The sequence below is a fragment of the Vitis vinifera genome, chromosome 12, assembly GCF_030704535.1.
Source record: "Vitis vinifera cultivar Pinot Noir 40024 chromosome 12, ASM3070453v1".
Classification (NCBI taxonomy): Eukaryota; Viridiplantae; Streptophyta; class Magnoliopsida; order Vitales; family Vitaceae; genus Vitis; species Vitis vinifera.
In genome coordinates, this window is record NC_081816.1 from 24,188,635 (window position 1) to 24,205,511 (window position 16,877).

At 36.4% G+C, this 16,877-nt stretch overlaps 1 protein-coding gene across 2 annotated transcripts in view; it reads right to left on the bottom strand.

Moving 5' to 3' along the window:
• Positions 1-4,077: 4,077 nt before the first annotated feature.
• Positions 4,078-16,877, bottom strand: part of LOC100262646 (uncharacterized) — a 28,955-nt gene continuing 16,155 nt past the window's right edge. For both annotated transcript variants that reach the window (XM_019223559.2, XM_010659605.3), the window contains 8 exons: positions 15,764-15,868; positions 8,055-8,197; positions 7,844-7,967; positions 7,219-7,293; positions 5,858-6,226; positions 5,629-5,721; positions 4,945-5,062; positions 4,078-4,558 (listed from right to left, as the gene is read on the bottom strand). In XM_019223559.2, the coding sequence (XP_019079104.1) occupies positions 4,299-4,558; positions 4,945-5,062; positions 5,629-5,721; positions 5,858-6,226; positions 7,219-7,293; positions 7,844-7,967; positions 8,055-8,197; positions 15,764-15,868 (1,287 nt within the window). In that variant the 3' untranslated portion in view covers positions 4,078-4,298. The remainder of the gene's footprint in view (positions 4,559-4,944; positions 5,063-5,628; positions 5,722-5,857; positions 6,227-7,218; positions 7,294-7,843; positions 7,968-8,054; positions 8,198-15,763; positions 15,869-16,877) is intronic.

Below are 16,877 nucleotides of genomic sequence, written 5' to 3' on the forward strand. Positions count from 1 at the left end.
GAGGGCAAAGTGCAAATGCAAATGAAATTAAATGATTAAAGGAGGTTGAAAAGGACAGATTTGGGAGGGAGAGAGAGAGAGAAGCAAAGTTAGGCATGCTTGGTTGCCAGCATGAGTCACAGAGAGGGAATTAGCTTTACGTAATAGTGGGGTCCTACCCATGCCTCATTTCCCCTCTAACATATCATACAGTCCCTTTTGTTAGTCCTGTTGATTCATGTTTGTTTTTAGAGGGGAATAAAAAGCTTGTGATTTTCCATCACTTTGAATATTTAAATCACCCCAACTCTCTCTCTCTCTCTCTCTATTTATATATATAGGCAGAGATAGATAATATGTATTTTCTCCTATTTTCTACATTAGCTATCGTTTCATATAGTATTAGGTGGTGAAAATGATCATGTGATAACATCAACTACTTTTGGCTTTCTATAAGGTTTTTTTAACCTAAATCCATAGGCTCGGTTATAGTTAGACTTAAATATTTGTGATAATCCTTGCAAATATTGTTATCTTTTATGTTAAATCAAGTTTTACAAATTTAAAATACATTTACAATTATGAAATGAACCTGTAGGTTGTTATGATGAATTTATCCTTTATAAATGTTATTTCTTTTCTTAGATGACGTAGCATATCACATTCACTCTTTTATACAAATATGTTCTCATTGTGATCTAAAGAATTCCAAACTCATGTGGAAATTGATTGCAAATCAATCTATAATACCTTAAGCGAAAGTAAGTTATACCTAAGGGCATCATAATCAATTCACTTATTAGGTTGAATGCCACATTATAAGAGCAACAATGATATTGTAGATGATCTAAAATCTTGTTATATAGGATTATGATATTCCTTCCATTAAATCGAATTTTGATTATTACATCTGAAAGCGAATTAATGTCCAATAAATACAAGTCAAACATTTTATGATATTCGACATTATATTTCATGAGCCTATTTTAAAAGTCATTATTTAAATGATCTATTTTTGAGTTAAAAAATAACATTATTAGACCTAAATACTTTCATTATGAAAAGCTTGAATGTTAAATTTGACAAAAAGGCAAATATTTGATAAAATGAAACCATAAGAAAAGATGATCGTCATAACCTATATAATATCGAGGGAATTTTTTATGCTAATAGGTAAGATTCATCTAGTATATGTCTAGATGTCTTTTGAAATTATGAAGATCTCTAGGCTCAATATCTAAATTGCTTTGTTTATGTGAAGGTTTGATGTGACAAATATCTTTGATTTTATAACACTACCAAGACTGGTAGATATTTTTCTGAAAAAAAATGAAGAACAATAGGAAAGAAGCCATCATTTTTGCAATAAAATACTAATGAACACCAAATATCCAAAGTGGTTATGTGGGTTTCTCCTAGAAGCATTAAAGAGAGAAAAAGGCACCCACTGAATCCCAAAAGTGGAAAGGAGTGATGCGGGCAGTGCTGCTAGCCTCTGCTAAAGTGACAGCAATTGCAGGTACTTGGAGGTGCTGAGCTGAACCATGTGGGTAGAATATATATGCATATCTATATATCTATATATCTATATATCTATATATCTATATATAATAATAATAATGAAAAATGATAATAGATGGAGGGAGGGGGTTGCAACTTGTAAGGATAGTTGTGGCGTGTAAGAAAACCACAAAGAAATGAATGGAAAGTGTGGGGTTCCACTTCCACCAGTACACCTCTGCAACAGGGGCAGCAGGCAGCAGGCAGAAGCCAGCAGGCAGCAGGAGCAGCTACTTCACCTATATTCACTCTTCCACCCACTTTGCATGTTTCTGTGATAACAGCTTTCTTACCCCCCTGCTTTCCTCTTACATTAACCCCACTTATACTCTTGCTCTTCACCCTTTTCTAGGCCCCCTCCATCCATCCACCTCCCCCGCCCACCTCACTTCTCATTCTTCACATTACATTCCTCTCTTAACAAAAATTAAATCAAATTCAACTTCATTTAGTTATCATATTTCAAAGATAATTTGATTAGGCTGCTTCTTCAGGTCTCATGCATCTTCTTGGCAAAGTAATATTGTTATAACCCCAATACTACACTCTTGAGTCAAATAGACAAGTCAAACTTCTGTTGACTTTCAAGATCACATCCATCCTAAACCCATAATAAAGATCTGTTGTTATTTCTTGAATCGGGTTTTGATCATTTCATTTAAAAATCAGTTGGTGTTTTGGACTTGTTTGATGTGTCAGCCCACCAGGGTCAACTAAACCCAACCTTCCTGACCTAAACTTGGGTGTTAGCGTTCAAGGATTTAAGGCATTAAGTCCAATGGTTGTGGTGTAGTTGGGTCTGAAAGTTTGGGTTTGTGGGTGAGGAGCAGACACCAACCCATACTAAAATGTGTTGAATTTAAGCTTGGCCTCAATGTGCAGCCCCACATTACCTACCGTTTCAAAATATTCAACAAGGCTCCATAATTTCTTTGAATTGAAATTCAACAGTTGAGTATGCCTTTGCAGATATTTCTAGCTATTGTCACATCAACATGAAAAGGTAACCCTTGCTGCCTACTTGCATGCTTCACATTTGTAAGTTTGGAGGGCGGTTTTCAAATTCAAATCCCATTTTGATTCTCCAAAAATTTGAAGAAGAAAAAAAATAAAGAGGGAAAAAAAAGAGGTAATTTTTTTTTTCTTATTTGGTAATTTATGAAAATATTGGGGAAAGAAAAATTAAGGAATACAATTTCTCCAACTTGAGTTTGATTCTTGAAAAATATTGAGAAAAGAAAAATAGTAAAAAAAAAAGGGGGAAATTTTATAAAATGCTTTTCCTTTTTGGTTTCAATAGAAAAGTTGAAAGAAATAAAATAAAATTACTAAAGAATGTACCATCCCAAGCTTTTCTCATCTTTGTCTAAGAAAAATCGGAACAAAAACCTTTTACTACACTTGTACATTGATATTTTCTTAGTATCCAACATAAGAAAACAATTTTTTTTTATATATTTTACGAATCAAAGATAATTTTTAAAAAATGTGAAAAAATTATTTTTAGCACTTTCCATTTAAAAAAAAAAAACATTTTTTTTCATTTTTTTCTATGATATCCAAATATAAGAATATAATTTTCCCTATTTCTATTTTCTAGGAATTAAACATGTAAATACACTACCTGCTTTTTATTTCTAAAAATAGAAAATAACAGTGATTTCTATACAAGATATAAAAACTTTTAAAAGCTTGCATTGAAAGGGTAGTAGCATTTGAAAATTGATTAAGAAAATCGAGGTATTAAAAAGATTTTATTACATCAAATTTTAAAATTTTTTAAAGTAATTTTTAAAGATATAAAAGAAATCTATACTTTCTATTTTTAAAAATAAAAAAATAGGAAGTGTATCCAAACGGAACCTTAGTCATTTTCTGCTTTGGAAGTGAGTTTTACTTTGCATGGCAATTTCATTTCACCCCTACATGATGAATACTCGGAACATGAAGGGTGTGAAAGTAGCAATCTAGAAAAGGAAATGAGCAAATGAGACATTTAAGGCATGGCATATGCACTGCTCTTTCTTTCTCTACCTGACTCAATTTAATATGGATTTCACAATGAAACAGACAGAAACATCCAACCGTACCTGAAGCCTATAGCCATCAATGAAATGCTAGACCAGGTGGGGCTCGCATTCATATTGTTGGATACAAGGAATTTCTCCTGTTGTGATCCTGTCCTTTCCCGTTTCCGAAAAGTCCATTCCAGACCTTGCCATAACCTTCCGTGGAGCTGCCATGAAATTCACCAAGTCATTAGTTTAGTAGCATGCACAAATAGATAAAACAGAGAGGAGCTGCATCAGATACATACAACTTCAAGATCCTGAATATGCAAATTTCACTTCGTTCCTGACGGACACAACCTGCAGCAGATGATAAGATTAGAAGAGTTAGTTTTTGTTTTCTACTCGAGTGAGCCCACATCTTGGTAGATAGGTAGCTGAGACATCCAACTCAAAAGAGCATCAGCAGGACCTGGTTGGAACATTCAATTGGGCAATTATGGCAGTCTGGTCAGAGTGCAACCGATTCTTTCTTTATGCCAAAACAGGCATTCATTTCCTGGTCATAACTGTGTCGACATTGCAAATACAACGTTTAAAGGATTATATTGTCATTAGGGGGTTTTTGTACATTAACATAACACTACGATAATGGTGAGTTAAGCAAGAAACAATCTCAGCTGGTGTTTTACATGAGCCTCTAATTCACATCCATATAACCTTCACCATATAATGGTACGCTAAATATAACTAACTCTTTAGGAGCATTTTCCTGAACTCATCATTAGATTTTGGCATCTCATCTGTCTCTTCCTCAGTTTTCTTTTTCTTGTCAATCCAGCCAAGGGGTCTGACATTTCTTGGCACTGCAAATGTGTTTCTTCCCTTGAGCTGGAAATTGTCATCTCTACGTGCCTGAGGTGCCTTGGACGAGGATATTTGACCAGATTCTTTTGAATCAGATTCCCCAACTGTACCAGTTTGATCATTAGAGTGCCCTGCTCCTTTACCTTCAACAGTAAGAAAGAAAATTACTAGGGAAGAAAGAAAAGATTCGGTAGCAAAGCTAACACTACATTATAGTAAATCACAAGTGGTAGCATAAGAGGAAAATTTTGATTCACCATGCTTCTTCATGTCTAATATTTAACATATTTCTTCACCATTTGCATAAATATTCTAGTCTTTGTCCTAATTTTGGTATTGTGAACAGGTTGTAGAAGGCAAAATCTCATGCTATGATGCACGATATACACATTAAGTTTGTGATGTAGATTTGTCATTGGCATCAAGGACAGACTCACTGCACACAGACACACATGGAGTAGATATGAAACACTTCCAGTTATCATAACTTGTCTGGTGTGGTTGCTGCGATAAGCTGATCCTTTCTTACCTTTCTGCTTTGGATCTGATCGTGCAATGCTCAATCTCTTTCCCCGCAGCATCTTCTTGTTCTTTGCTACAGCCGCAGCAAGGTGGGCATCATCTGAGAAATCCACATATGCCAGTCCCTACAAAGTCCATAGATGAATGTTAAGCATCAAGACATGCATCAACATGTAAATTAGATTTTTTATATAATGGAACCCAAGGTGAAAGGCAAAGATAAAGGGAATTCCCCCTTTATTTTTATTTTTTTGAAAAAACAGAAAGAAACAAGAACCAACTTTTCAGCCAAACCATCATATCATATTCCCTTAAAAGTACTCATTTTTGGGAAATATTATTGAAACCCAACTACTTTCACATGTTTCCGTTGTCATTTTCAGTTTTTCCACTTTCCAAAATAGAAAATAGTTATTTTTTTGCTACTAAACAGACACTTATGGTTCATAGGACCTGAAACATTGATCTGTACAAGGTATCCAAGAAGTTTCATATCCCAGTTTCTTGTCACCAGATGTAAAATACCACAACTATAAACTTAAGTGCAAGATGGAAGTGAATATAGCAGCTTAATTGGCCAGTTGAGTTCTCATTGACATGTGACATGCACAAGGGAGACAAAAATAACCAGAAGAGGGGTGTGTGTGTGTGTGTGTGTGTGTGAGAGAGAGAGAGAGAGAGAGAGAGAGACCCTTGATTTTCCAGTGAACTTGTCCTTCAATATTCGAATAGCTGTGACTCCACCAACATCACTGAAGAAATCACGTAGATGTTCATAATTTGCCTGTGGAAATCAGTAGTCATTGCATCATAGGTTCTGATATCACTGAAGTATATTGCACTGCTTGTATGTGTATGTGTTTTTGTTTGGGCAGGGCAACAAAGATTCAAACACAAGGGGTAAAGGGGGGTCAACTTGCCTCAAGGTCAAGGTTTGATATGAATGCAGTGCACTGGTCCAAGTACTTGTTCTTTTCATGGCTGGGGCCTTTCATTTGTCTTTTGTTCATGTCATCTGGCTTGTCATCTTTAGCTTTAAGCTCTTGCTCTTCATTTGATGCAACTACGTTCTCCAATTCAATTCTGCCTTTTCCATCAACTTTCTTTGGGTTTTGAGCAGTATCTTTCTGCCGCTTGGCTGGAGGTTGTTCATCAGTTCTACTGGAGGTTGACTTTCTCTTCTCACGGGCATTTTTCTTATGGGGATTCTCTATCTGATCTGTTGATGCAGCTGTACTTTTAGACTCTTGTAACTTAAATAACTGTAGCTCTGCCAGACGAGGTGTAACCTAGGAAGAGGGAACAGCATCAGAGCATCTTTAATTGACTATCAATTATTCTCCAATCTCTTTCTAGCAATAGATACACAGTTTAATATATTTAAGGATACACAATTATTCTCCATGATTTATTGATTGCTTTAAAAGAAAACCAACAATTCAGAAAATTCTGAGGCAATGAGAACTTAAAGTAAAATTATTGGGGATCATTCAGAGATTGACATAGCCATCCACTTCTCACAAGGAGCTAAACATATCTAAACCATTTATTGCACACATGACAAAAGTCCAGTTGGACAGGTTAAGACATCAACCAATCATGGTTGGATTTTGCTGAACTCTAAAAATCCCCAATATGAAATAAGATTTATTTAGTGGACCTTAATAGTTGAGATAATACTAGAGTATCTTAGCAAGTGAGGAAAAATTCTAGGTCCAAATAACAACCACAACACAATAAAATGGAATTCTTTCATGTAAAAAACAGCAGGAAAATTCTAATAAGGGGCTTCAAAGTAACAAAATTTTTTAGAGACCCAACATCAAGTTCTTTATTCAAATATGCACATAGACTTAAATTCACAGATTATTCCAGAGCATTCACATTTACTAGATTGAATGGCCTTCCTATTTCACCGATTAAATAATACTTTTTGTTACCAGTTCCTGTCTTTCAAGCCTATAGAATGGTAGAAAATATAAGATTCAAGAGAAATATTCAAGAGAATAGGTTCACATTGTTATATTTCCTTTTCTATTAAAAATGAATCTAAGAGAATTTCCAGCAAATGTTAGTTCTTTTTGGCATACTTTCTTCCATTAATATAATCTTTTGGTTCCCTAAAAACCATGGTTATGCTGATCACATTCAGGTGCTGGGAAATGCATGCACATCTGAATTGCCAGTATCCATTAAAATGCATTAAATACGTCAAACAAAAACTACACATGGTAAAATTGGTAAGCTACGGTTAGAATATGACAGCAGCAGGAAAGCATACCTTTCGTACAGCATGCTCCAAATCTTCCAGTGTGCCAAATTCCCTCTCAAAGCGCAACCAAGAATGACATATGTCCTGAATAATTCTGTTTTTTAGGAAAGGAATGTATCATCTAATCTACAAAATATTACATACCATTTGAACTGAACCTATATAGAAGTAACAGATCTGAAAGGGCAATAACTGCTGACAGGAGACAGTTTATTTGAAATACAATAAAACAAAAACCGACAATATTGAGTCACTATAGATGCCATTGAGACACTGAACTTCAATGAATTATATAAAGCTCTATTGAAGTGAGAAACTTGAGAAGGCAATAACCACTAACATGTAACAGTTTCTTTAAAACAGAATAAACTGAAAATAACAATGTTGAATTGTTTTAGTGGTTGGTTTCAAACTTCTATGAATTTTCTTTTTAAGGTCCCTGCTTCATAATTGACAAAGTTCTGGCCCAAGCATTGGTTCTTCAATTTTTTTTTCTCTTGCTATAATAACTCTAATGCAAGCTAATCAAAACAGCCCAATTTTAATAGTAAATAAGCTATTTCAATTTTTTGACAAAGAATAACAAGGCACTTTATGCAAAGGTAATACTTCAACAAAGAAGCAAGAAATATACCTCTGAACCTGTCCCAGCAAACCTTTTACTGTAGCATCTCTTATATATAGATCTAGCTTCATTTATATGGCCTGCTTCAAGTTCCATCGCAATATAGCCTTGCCAGGCTCCGAACATTGAACCACTGCATGAACAATTGAAGTAATAAACAAGCTAATAAAAATGAAAGAGATCATGCTGAGTTTAAAAATGTTAGAAGATAGAATCACACCTGTTCTTAAGTAAGCTCTCCCAAACTCCACGAGCTGCAACTAGATCTTTATTCAGATTTAGCTCTAAACGAGCCCAATAAGCATGCAATCGCACCAAATCATCTGTGCACTTTAGGTGTGGTGACAAGTAATCTGATGCATACTGGAATTAATGCAATACACAGTTACAATTCAAGTACATGGACCAAAATGACCTGCTTGCAAGCCCAAATACAAGAAGCCTACATAATTCAACTGAATTGGAACGACATAAGGGTTATTTAATTATGCACTGATTTTTTCAATTAGGCCTATCTAGCATGTATTCCTTCTTTAATGATCTTGTTTTGAGTTTTCCATTCTATTGAAGGTCAAATTCTTTAAATTAGACTGACTTTCCAGACATGATCTAAATATTTCACCACCTTATTACTGAAAGATGGGTGATTCACAATTCAATCTTTAGGATCAATTTGGAGGTTTTTTATTTTATTTTATTTATTTATTTATTTTTTATAGGCAAAAGAATATATTAAAAGTGCCAGTCAGGAAAAGAGGTGCACCCCTAGTTGATAGTCAGTATACAAAGGGGCCTAAAAGGCAAAAAGAGGCACAACCAAAAGCCCAGAAAACATTTAACCACTTACAGCACAACCACTCGATGAAACCTAGAAAGCACAACAATCAAAGTCTAAAGCAGACTAGAAGGATTTCATTGAGAGATTCCTACTCTTACTAGCTTTACCAGAATATCCTCCTCCCCGTTACATGTCCTTAACACTTGAAGCTTCTGCAAGAATTCCTCAATTCTATCCATCTCCCAATCTTGGAAACATGGATTACAAAAGACCTACTCACCCTCTACCACCCTAAAAATAGTCATCCAGGCTTCTTTAGAGTTGCAAAAGAGAAAAGATAAGGAACAGAGTCCTTCAAAGGAGAAACAATGCACCAAACATCTTATCATAGCTTGATTCTTGTCCTATTGCCTACCACAAATCTTGTTTTGGCCTTAAAAGTTCCCCATCCTCTTTTAATCGCCTTCCACAAGCCAATACCATTCCCCTCCCTCCCAATTGACAGCACCATCCTCCTTGCTCTTCCCTTAACTTTCCCACCATGGTCTTGGCCCAAAGGAATCATCACTCCAAAACAAATTTCCAGCACCATTATCCAAGAAAAGCTTTATTGAGAGTGGTCAATACTTTAATACTTAGACCCTCCTTTTTTCATGTATGCAAATCAATGACCATTTCACTAGATGAAGTTTCTTCTCAAGAACCCCTCCTCCTCATAGGAAATCCCTTTGAATTTTTTTTCAATCCCAATGCAACCACCTTAGGAATAACAAAAGGGACATTAAGCAAATAGACAAACTACTCAGAGTGCTTTTTAGCTAAGTGAGGCTTCCTCCCTTTGAGAGGTATTGCCTTTTCCATAGAGCTAATCTTTGAGAAAAAATCTCCTTTACCACATCCCAAACAATTTAAGATTTGAAAGAAGCTCCCAAAGGCAGGCCTAAATAAGTAATAGGAAGCTTCCCTACCCGACAACCCAACATTAAAGCAGACTCCTCCATATTAGGCACTTCCCTTGTTGGAATTAATTTATTTTTATTAGCACCAATTTCTAGATTGTTACACCCCTCTTTATTAGTTGTCGCTCAACCAACGGATTCAATTATGATTGCGAGTTTCTGCTCTTGATTTATGAAATCCCCTAAAGGGGGAGGAGAATAAGAAAAAGAAGGGGGGTGGAGGTGTTGGTTGTTGGCTTGGGGTTCAAATACATAGTCCAAGTAGTGTAATCCAATCTTTAATTCATCCAAGTTTTAACATTCAATTGATTTTATCAATGCTGCAAGATCAAATCAATCACACATAAGAACACCGGATGTAGATGAAAAAACCACTTACAAGGTTTCCTAAAAACTACATACATGTCAAAAACCAAGAGTTGAATGACAACAATGAAATCCATTAAATATGAAAGAAGGTGTACACAATTTTACCTTATGCAGATGCACCTATTTTCAAACTAGTTAGCACTTACATGTCTTTCCATGTCCTCAACGTGACACTCCATACTCCTTATCGAACACCTCAACCTCATGTTGAGGCTAGTAGATCATCACACTCTTCTTCACCTAAATTTCTTTCAAGATAATCTTAAAAGCTTTGAGAAATGGAGAACTAGGGTAGAGAGAATGACTTTATTCTTATGCCTATTTTTCAACTTCGAAAATTTTATATTTATATCAAAACCCTAAGAGAGCATTTTGGAGAGATTTTCCAAAATTAAAACTACCAAAAAACCTCTAAAAATGTGAAAACAGGCTAAAAATACGTAAGCAAAAGACCCAACATTTGTATGAGACATTTAGACGCTGGTGGGGTATTTGAATGGCCCACAGTCAGATGTTTGAAGGTCCCCCAACTAGATGTTGATCATCTTATGAACATTTGAATGTCCCATGCATGGCGTTCTAACATCCATGCCCCAAATAGCACTTTTGGGTCTGTTTCTCAATATTCTTTCTAAAATTTCATCTTGCACACATTTAATAGTCATTTCTCATACTCTAACACATCTAAAGTACAAATATCTTAAATATGAATTGACTCTAAAGCAACTCGATCTCGATTCTAATAAAAAAGACCCTCATAAACATTGGACTCAATGCTATAATAGAACAAAATTGTCAACCTAATCTAATAAATCTAGAATGATGCATCACCTTTCACCATGTTTGGCATTAATTAAGCTAGTTTATCCAGTTACCTATCTTCTTCTCCACTGGATTGCTAAAAGATGAGCTGCAATAGTTGGTCAAATTGCAAATTCTGGACTCCATGGAAGTGGGAAGAAATTATTGTTATTGAGGAAGCCCCATGGCTTCTATTACAGTGTGGGGATTCAAGCTGTTCTTTTTCTTCTTCTAATTCATCATAGTAAATGGTGACTCCTTGGATCCCACTGCATTCAAAATTCCATCAAAAAGGTATACAAAGAGAGTGCATAGAAAAACGTCTTTGAACAAGTCAATTTCCAATCTCTTTTGATGCTATCCACAAGAAAACTAGCCTATGAATAGTTGAAAGAAGAAATAAGACAAATAGAAAATCTAGCAACTATGAAAGTTCCAATCTCTTCGGAACTTTCAGAAAAAATGGGGGGTTCTAGCCTAACTCCAAGCATGAGGGACTTTGATAGTTTTATTAGAGAATGTGAATTGCTTGACCCACCTCTTCGGAATGCTTCATTCACTTGGTCAAATATGCAAGAGTCTCCCATGTGTAAGAGATTGGACCGTTTTCTCTACTCAAATGAGTGGGGGCTGCTCTTCCCCCAAGGCCTTCAAGAAGCCTTAATCAGAAGGACATCGGATCACTGGTCAATTGTTATGGATACCAACCCGTTTATGTGGGGGCCAACACCTTTTAGGTTTGAGAATATGTGGTTACAACACACTAATTTCAAGGAGAACTTTAGAGATTGGTGGAGTCGGTTTCAAGGAAACGGATGGGAAGGTCATAAGTTCATGAGGAGACTTCAATATGTTAAAGCTAAATTGAAGGAGTGGAACAAGTTTTCCTTTGGAGAGCTTAAAGAAAAGAAAAAAAGTATTCTCAATGATTTAGCTAACTTTGACACCATTGAGCAGGAAGAGGGTCTCAATCCTGATTTGTTAAGCCAAAGAGCCTCAAGAAAAGGGGAACTAGAGGAATTAATATTGAGGGAGGAAATTCATTGGAGACAAAAAGCCAAAGTGAAATGGGTCAAGGAAGGGGATTGCAACTCTAAGTTTTATCATAAAGTGGCTAATGGTAGGCGAAATAGGAAATATATCAAGGAGTTGGAGAATGAGAGGGGCTTAGTGCTGAAGAATGCCGAGAGTATCACAGAGGAGATCTTACATTACTTCGAAAAGCTTTACACAAATCCTACAGGAGAGTCTTGGGGTGTTGAAGGATTAGATTGGTCCCCTATTTCGGAAGAGAGTGCGTTAAGGTTAGACTCCCCTTTCACCGAAGAAGAGATTTCTAAGGCCATTTTTCATTTGGATAGGGACAAGGCTCCGGGGCCAGATGGCTTTACTATTGCCGTATTCCAAGAGTGTTGGGATGTGATTAAGGAGGATTTGGTGAGAGTGTTCGCTGAATTTCATAGGAGCGGAATTATCAATCAAAACACTAATGCCTCTTTCATTGTTCTAATACCCAAAAAGAGTTTGTCAAAGAGAATATTAGACTTTAGACCCATTAGTTTGATCACTAGTCTCTACAAGATAATAGCCAAAGTGCTCTCAGGGCGTCTAAGAGGGGTTCTACATGAGACCATCCACTATTCTCAAGGCGCTTTTGTTCAAGGGAGACAAATATTGGACGCAGTTCTTATAGCGAATGAGATAGTGGACGAGAGAAGAAGGTCAGGGGAGGAAGGCGTCGCATTCAAAATAGACTTTGAAAAGGCATACGATCACGTGAAGTGGGATTTTTTGGATCATGTGTTAGAAAAGAAGGGGTTCAGTCCTAGATGGAGGAAATGGATGAGTGGATGTTTATCTTCGGTATCTTATGCAATCTTGGTGAATGGTAGTGCTAAAGGGTGGGTTAAGGCATCAAGAGGATTAAGACAAGGCGACCCTTTATCCCCTTTTTTGTTTACTTTAGTCGCAGATGTACTGAGTAGGATGCTTATGAGAGCTGAGGAAAGAAATATGATGGAGGGTTTCAGGGTGGGTAGAAATAGAACTAGGGTGTCCCATTTGCAATTTGCTGATGACACCATATTCTTTTCTAACTCAAGGGAGGAAGAGCTGCAGACTCTGAAGAGTCTTTTGTTAGTGTTTGGACACATTTTTGAGCTCAAGGTCAATCTTAACAAGAGTAGTATTCATGGCATTAATCTTGATCAGGCTCATCTTTCAAGATTGGCTGTGATGCTTGATTGTAAGGCGTTCGGATGGCCTATTCTCTATCTAGGTCTCCCTTTGGGCGGGAACCCTAAGGCGTGTGGCTTTTGGGATCCAGTGATTGAGAGAATCTCAAGTAGATTAGATGGGTGGCAAAAGACCTACTTATCCTTCGGGGGGAGGATAACTCTTATCCAATCTTGTCTTACCCATTTGCCAAGTTACTTCCTTTCCTTATTTAAAATTCCCGCTTCAGTGGCTGCAAAAATCGAGAGGTTGCAAAGGGATTTTTTATGGTCAGGGGTTGGGGAAGGCAAAAGGGATCATTTAGTGAGGTGGGATGTTGTGTGCAAACCGAAGACAATAGGGGGTTTGGGTTTGGGGAATATTTCTTGGAGGAATCTCGCTCCTCTAGGGAAATGGTTATGGAGGTATCCTAGAGAGGGTTCAGCTCTTTGGCATCAGGTCATTTTAAGCATTTATGGTTCACACTCTAATGATTGGGATGCTAACACTTTAGTTAGATGGTCACATCGCTGTCCTTGGAAGGCTATTACTCAAGTCTTTCAGGGGTTTTCTTTGATTACTCGGTATGTAGTAGGAAACGGGGAAAGAATTCGGTTCTGGGAAGATTTGTGGTGGGGGACCCAACCTTTGGGAACCCAATATCCAAGACTATTTAGAGTAGTCGTGGATAAAAACATTTCTATTTCTTCAGTTCTCGGTCCATCTCGGCCTTTCTCGTGGAATTTGAATTTCCGCCGTAACCTGTCAGATTCTGAGATTGAGGACTTAGAAGGCCTCATGCGGTCTCTTGATGATTTGTATCTCTCTCCTTCGGTCCCAGATGCCAAATTATGGCCATTATCCTCTTCAGGGCTTTTTTCAGTCAAATCCTTTTTTCTAACATTATCTCAATCTTCTGGATCTCCTCATAACTTTCCTTCAAAGTTCGTGTGGAATTCTCAAGTTCCTTTCAAAGTGAAGTCCTTTGTCTGGTTAGTGGCACACAAGAAGGTGAATACTAATGATATGTTACAAGTGAGAAGACCCTACAAAGCCCTTAGTCCTGATATTTGTATCCTATGCATGAAGCACGGGGAATCAGCAGATCATCTTTTTCTTCATTGTTCCTTGATGATTGGGTTGTGGCACAGGTTATTTCAGTTAGCTAAGATGGATTGAGTTCCCCCAAGGAGCATATATGACATGATGTCCATCAAATTTAAAGGCTTCGGTAATTCTAAGAGAGGGATAGTTTTGTGGCAAGCTGCGAGCATAGCTCTAATTCGGGTTGTGTGGTGGGAAAGAAACGCAAGGATTTTCGAGGATAAAGCAAGGAATTCAGAGTTCCTTTGGAACTCTATTGTTTTCCTTGCTTCCCTTTGGGCTTTCTGTTCCAAGGCATTTAAGGGGATTCCCCTTAATGTGATTCAACTGGATTGGATAGCGGTGTGTACTCCATAGGGATTGGTCCTTAGTGGGAGTTCGTTTGTTTTATGTGTATTTTCCTGTAAATTAGTTGTCTTTGGTGGGAGGATTTCTCATCCTTCTTCTTGTACTTCTTTTTAATATTAATATATCTTTGTGGCGTTTCCAATCCAAAAAAAAAAAAAAAAGTTTCAATCTCTTTTGTGCTCTCGTTTTGGGCTGATTTGTATACTTTCTGTATGCTTGGTGGCCTTTGCCCTTTAATATATTTGTGTTTATCTATCAAAAAAAAAAAAAATCTAGCAACTATGAAAGTTCCTAATATTTTTTCAGGATAAAGATCCTGGGATTTTTTTTGGAACAAAAGGAGATTGACTATAGATTTGTAAAAGAATATTTGCTTTCTCACAATCCTCTGGATGTTGGTCACCAAGGAGTTTTCCAAAGTCTCATTAAACATTTCTTTTTTGGATTGGAGATTTGCTTTGCCACCATAGGAGAGTGGTGGAGATTCTTGTTGAGTGAGCTTCTCCACCTCCAACTACTCTAAAGCTCAACTTTGATGAGCGTTCCTTGAGTAACAATTAGATGGATATTGGCGGACTCATACACAAACATATAGTTAAGTAGGGATTATTTGAACTTTCTTTAAGGTAGTTGCATTTGAGCTAGCTATTGAAGCAAAGAGACATGACTGCTTGGGCACCTGATAAAATGCAAGGGAATTAACACCTCTAATCCTTTGCTTGGGCTGGATTCAATGATAGATCTTTCTTAGGTGGTTCCACTAGAAGAGAGTCATAGAGATATGAGCACCAAGTAATAAGAATTGCGGGTTTCGTAAAGTTTTGGGATGTTCATTCTCTTGGAACCCTAAATCAACAAATCAAGAAATATATAGGTTGTTCGGGAAGGGAGCCATCTCTGTTTTGAACCACATTGGGATCTCATGCCCCCTGAGTTTGGTGGTGGATTGGTCTTCCAAATTGGGAAGCCTAAGCGGTTTTGCAAGGAGCTTCCCTTCTCTTTTTTGGACTAAATTGGGATCTCATGCCCCTTGAGTTTGGGTGGATTGGTCTTCCAAACTGGGAAGCCTGAGTGGTTTTGTGAGGAACATAGCTTTCCTTTTTCACATGACTAGTCATGATTCTTTCCTCAAAGATCTTTTATCCTTCTTTTTACATCTTTCCACTAATAAAATATCAAGTTTGGTTGCTTATCCAAAACAATCCCAAGATTTTTAATCAATCATTAAGAAATCATTTCTAGTTGAGAACCTCAAAATTTACGCAGCAGGAATATTATATTAGATAAGTGACACTGATAATGGTATGTGAGGGACATAGAGACTCTTATAAAATACATTTGTACATGGAGACAAACCTGAAAAGCGTCCCGTATCAATGCATATTCTAAGACCTCTTCTTGCCCAGGTAGTGAAATTCTCCTCCTCAAGCCATCTACTCGAGTGAGGAATAAATTGAGGTACTGCAACCAACCCAGTGTCATTTTAACACTATTTAAATGCAATAATAACAATCCAACAGTATTGCAAAACAACAATGAACTGAATACAACCACAAAAATTTTTAAGCAGCAATGCAAGAATTCAAAGATGCAAAAGGTATCATATAACACAACTATACTCATGCTGTGATCATCTCACCAGGGAAAGTCTGAGACTGATAGTCAACCGGAGGAAAGGTAGTAAATTCAGAAACAGATGTTTCTATTGTCGACAGAAACTTGAGAGAGTTAAACTGTAATTGCTTTTACGGTTAAATCCCACAAAAGGATAGGGAAGTGAATTATCTGAAAAGAAAACACAAAAACTAGAAAAATGAAAGAAACCTAAAGACAATTAAGGGGTCATCTATAGATTTAGCCACATATTGTATAACTCAGAAAATAAGAAACTAATTCCAAGATTAGACTACCATAGGAGAAAATTTAATTAAAATTTTCCTTTTTCTTAAAAAAATCATAACTTTGAATATCATTAAATGAAAGAAGTACAGGGAAGGACAAAGTCTCCTTTAAGCAAACCAAAGATGGTAGAAGTCCAAAAAAGGCTGCTACCAGAAAAACAAACTTTGAGATAAGAAGAATATTTCTTTTCACTTTTAAGTTAGTCACGACAATGATAGCTACATCTTTGGATGCTATGAATGCATATAAGAATAAGATCAGAGATTGTGGAAGTAATACCAATGTTTTCAGAACCAGACCGATCATTGAACCGGAAAAGTTACCGGTTCACGGTTCACCGGTTGAACCGATGGTCGAACGGCGGTCGAACCGGTGACATCATAAATATATAATTTATATATTATTAAAATTAAAAATAATTATAAAAATTTTAAAATATATATGAATAAATTAAAAATCAATAATATTATTTTATATATTTGATATTATCAAATTAAATCATATTAAATGAAATGTAAACAATATTTAAATGTGAATATATTAAAAATGAAAATTTTAACTAATTTTA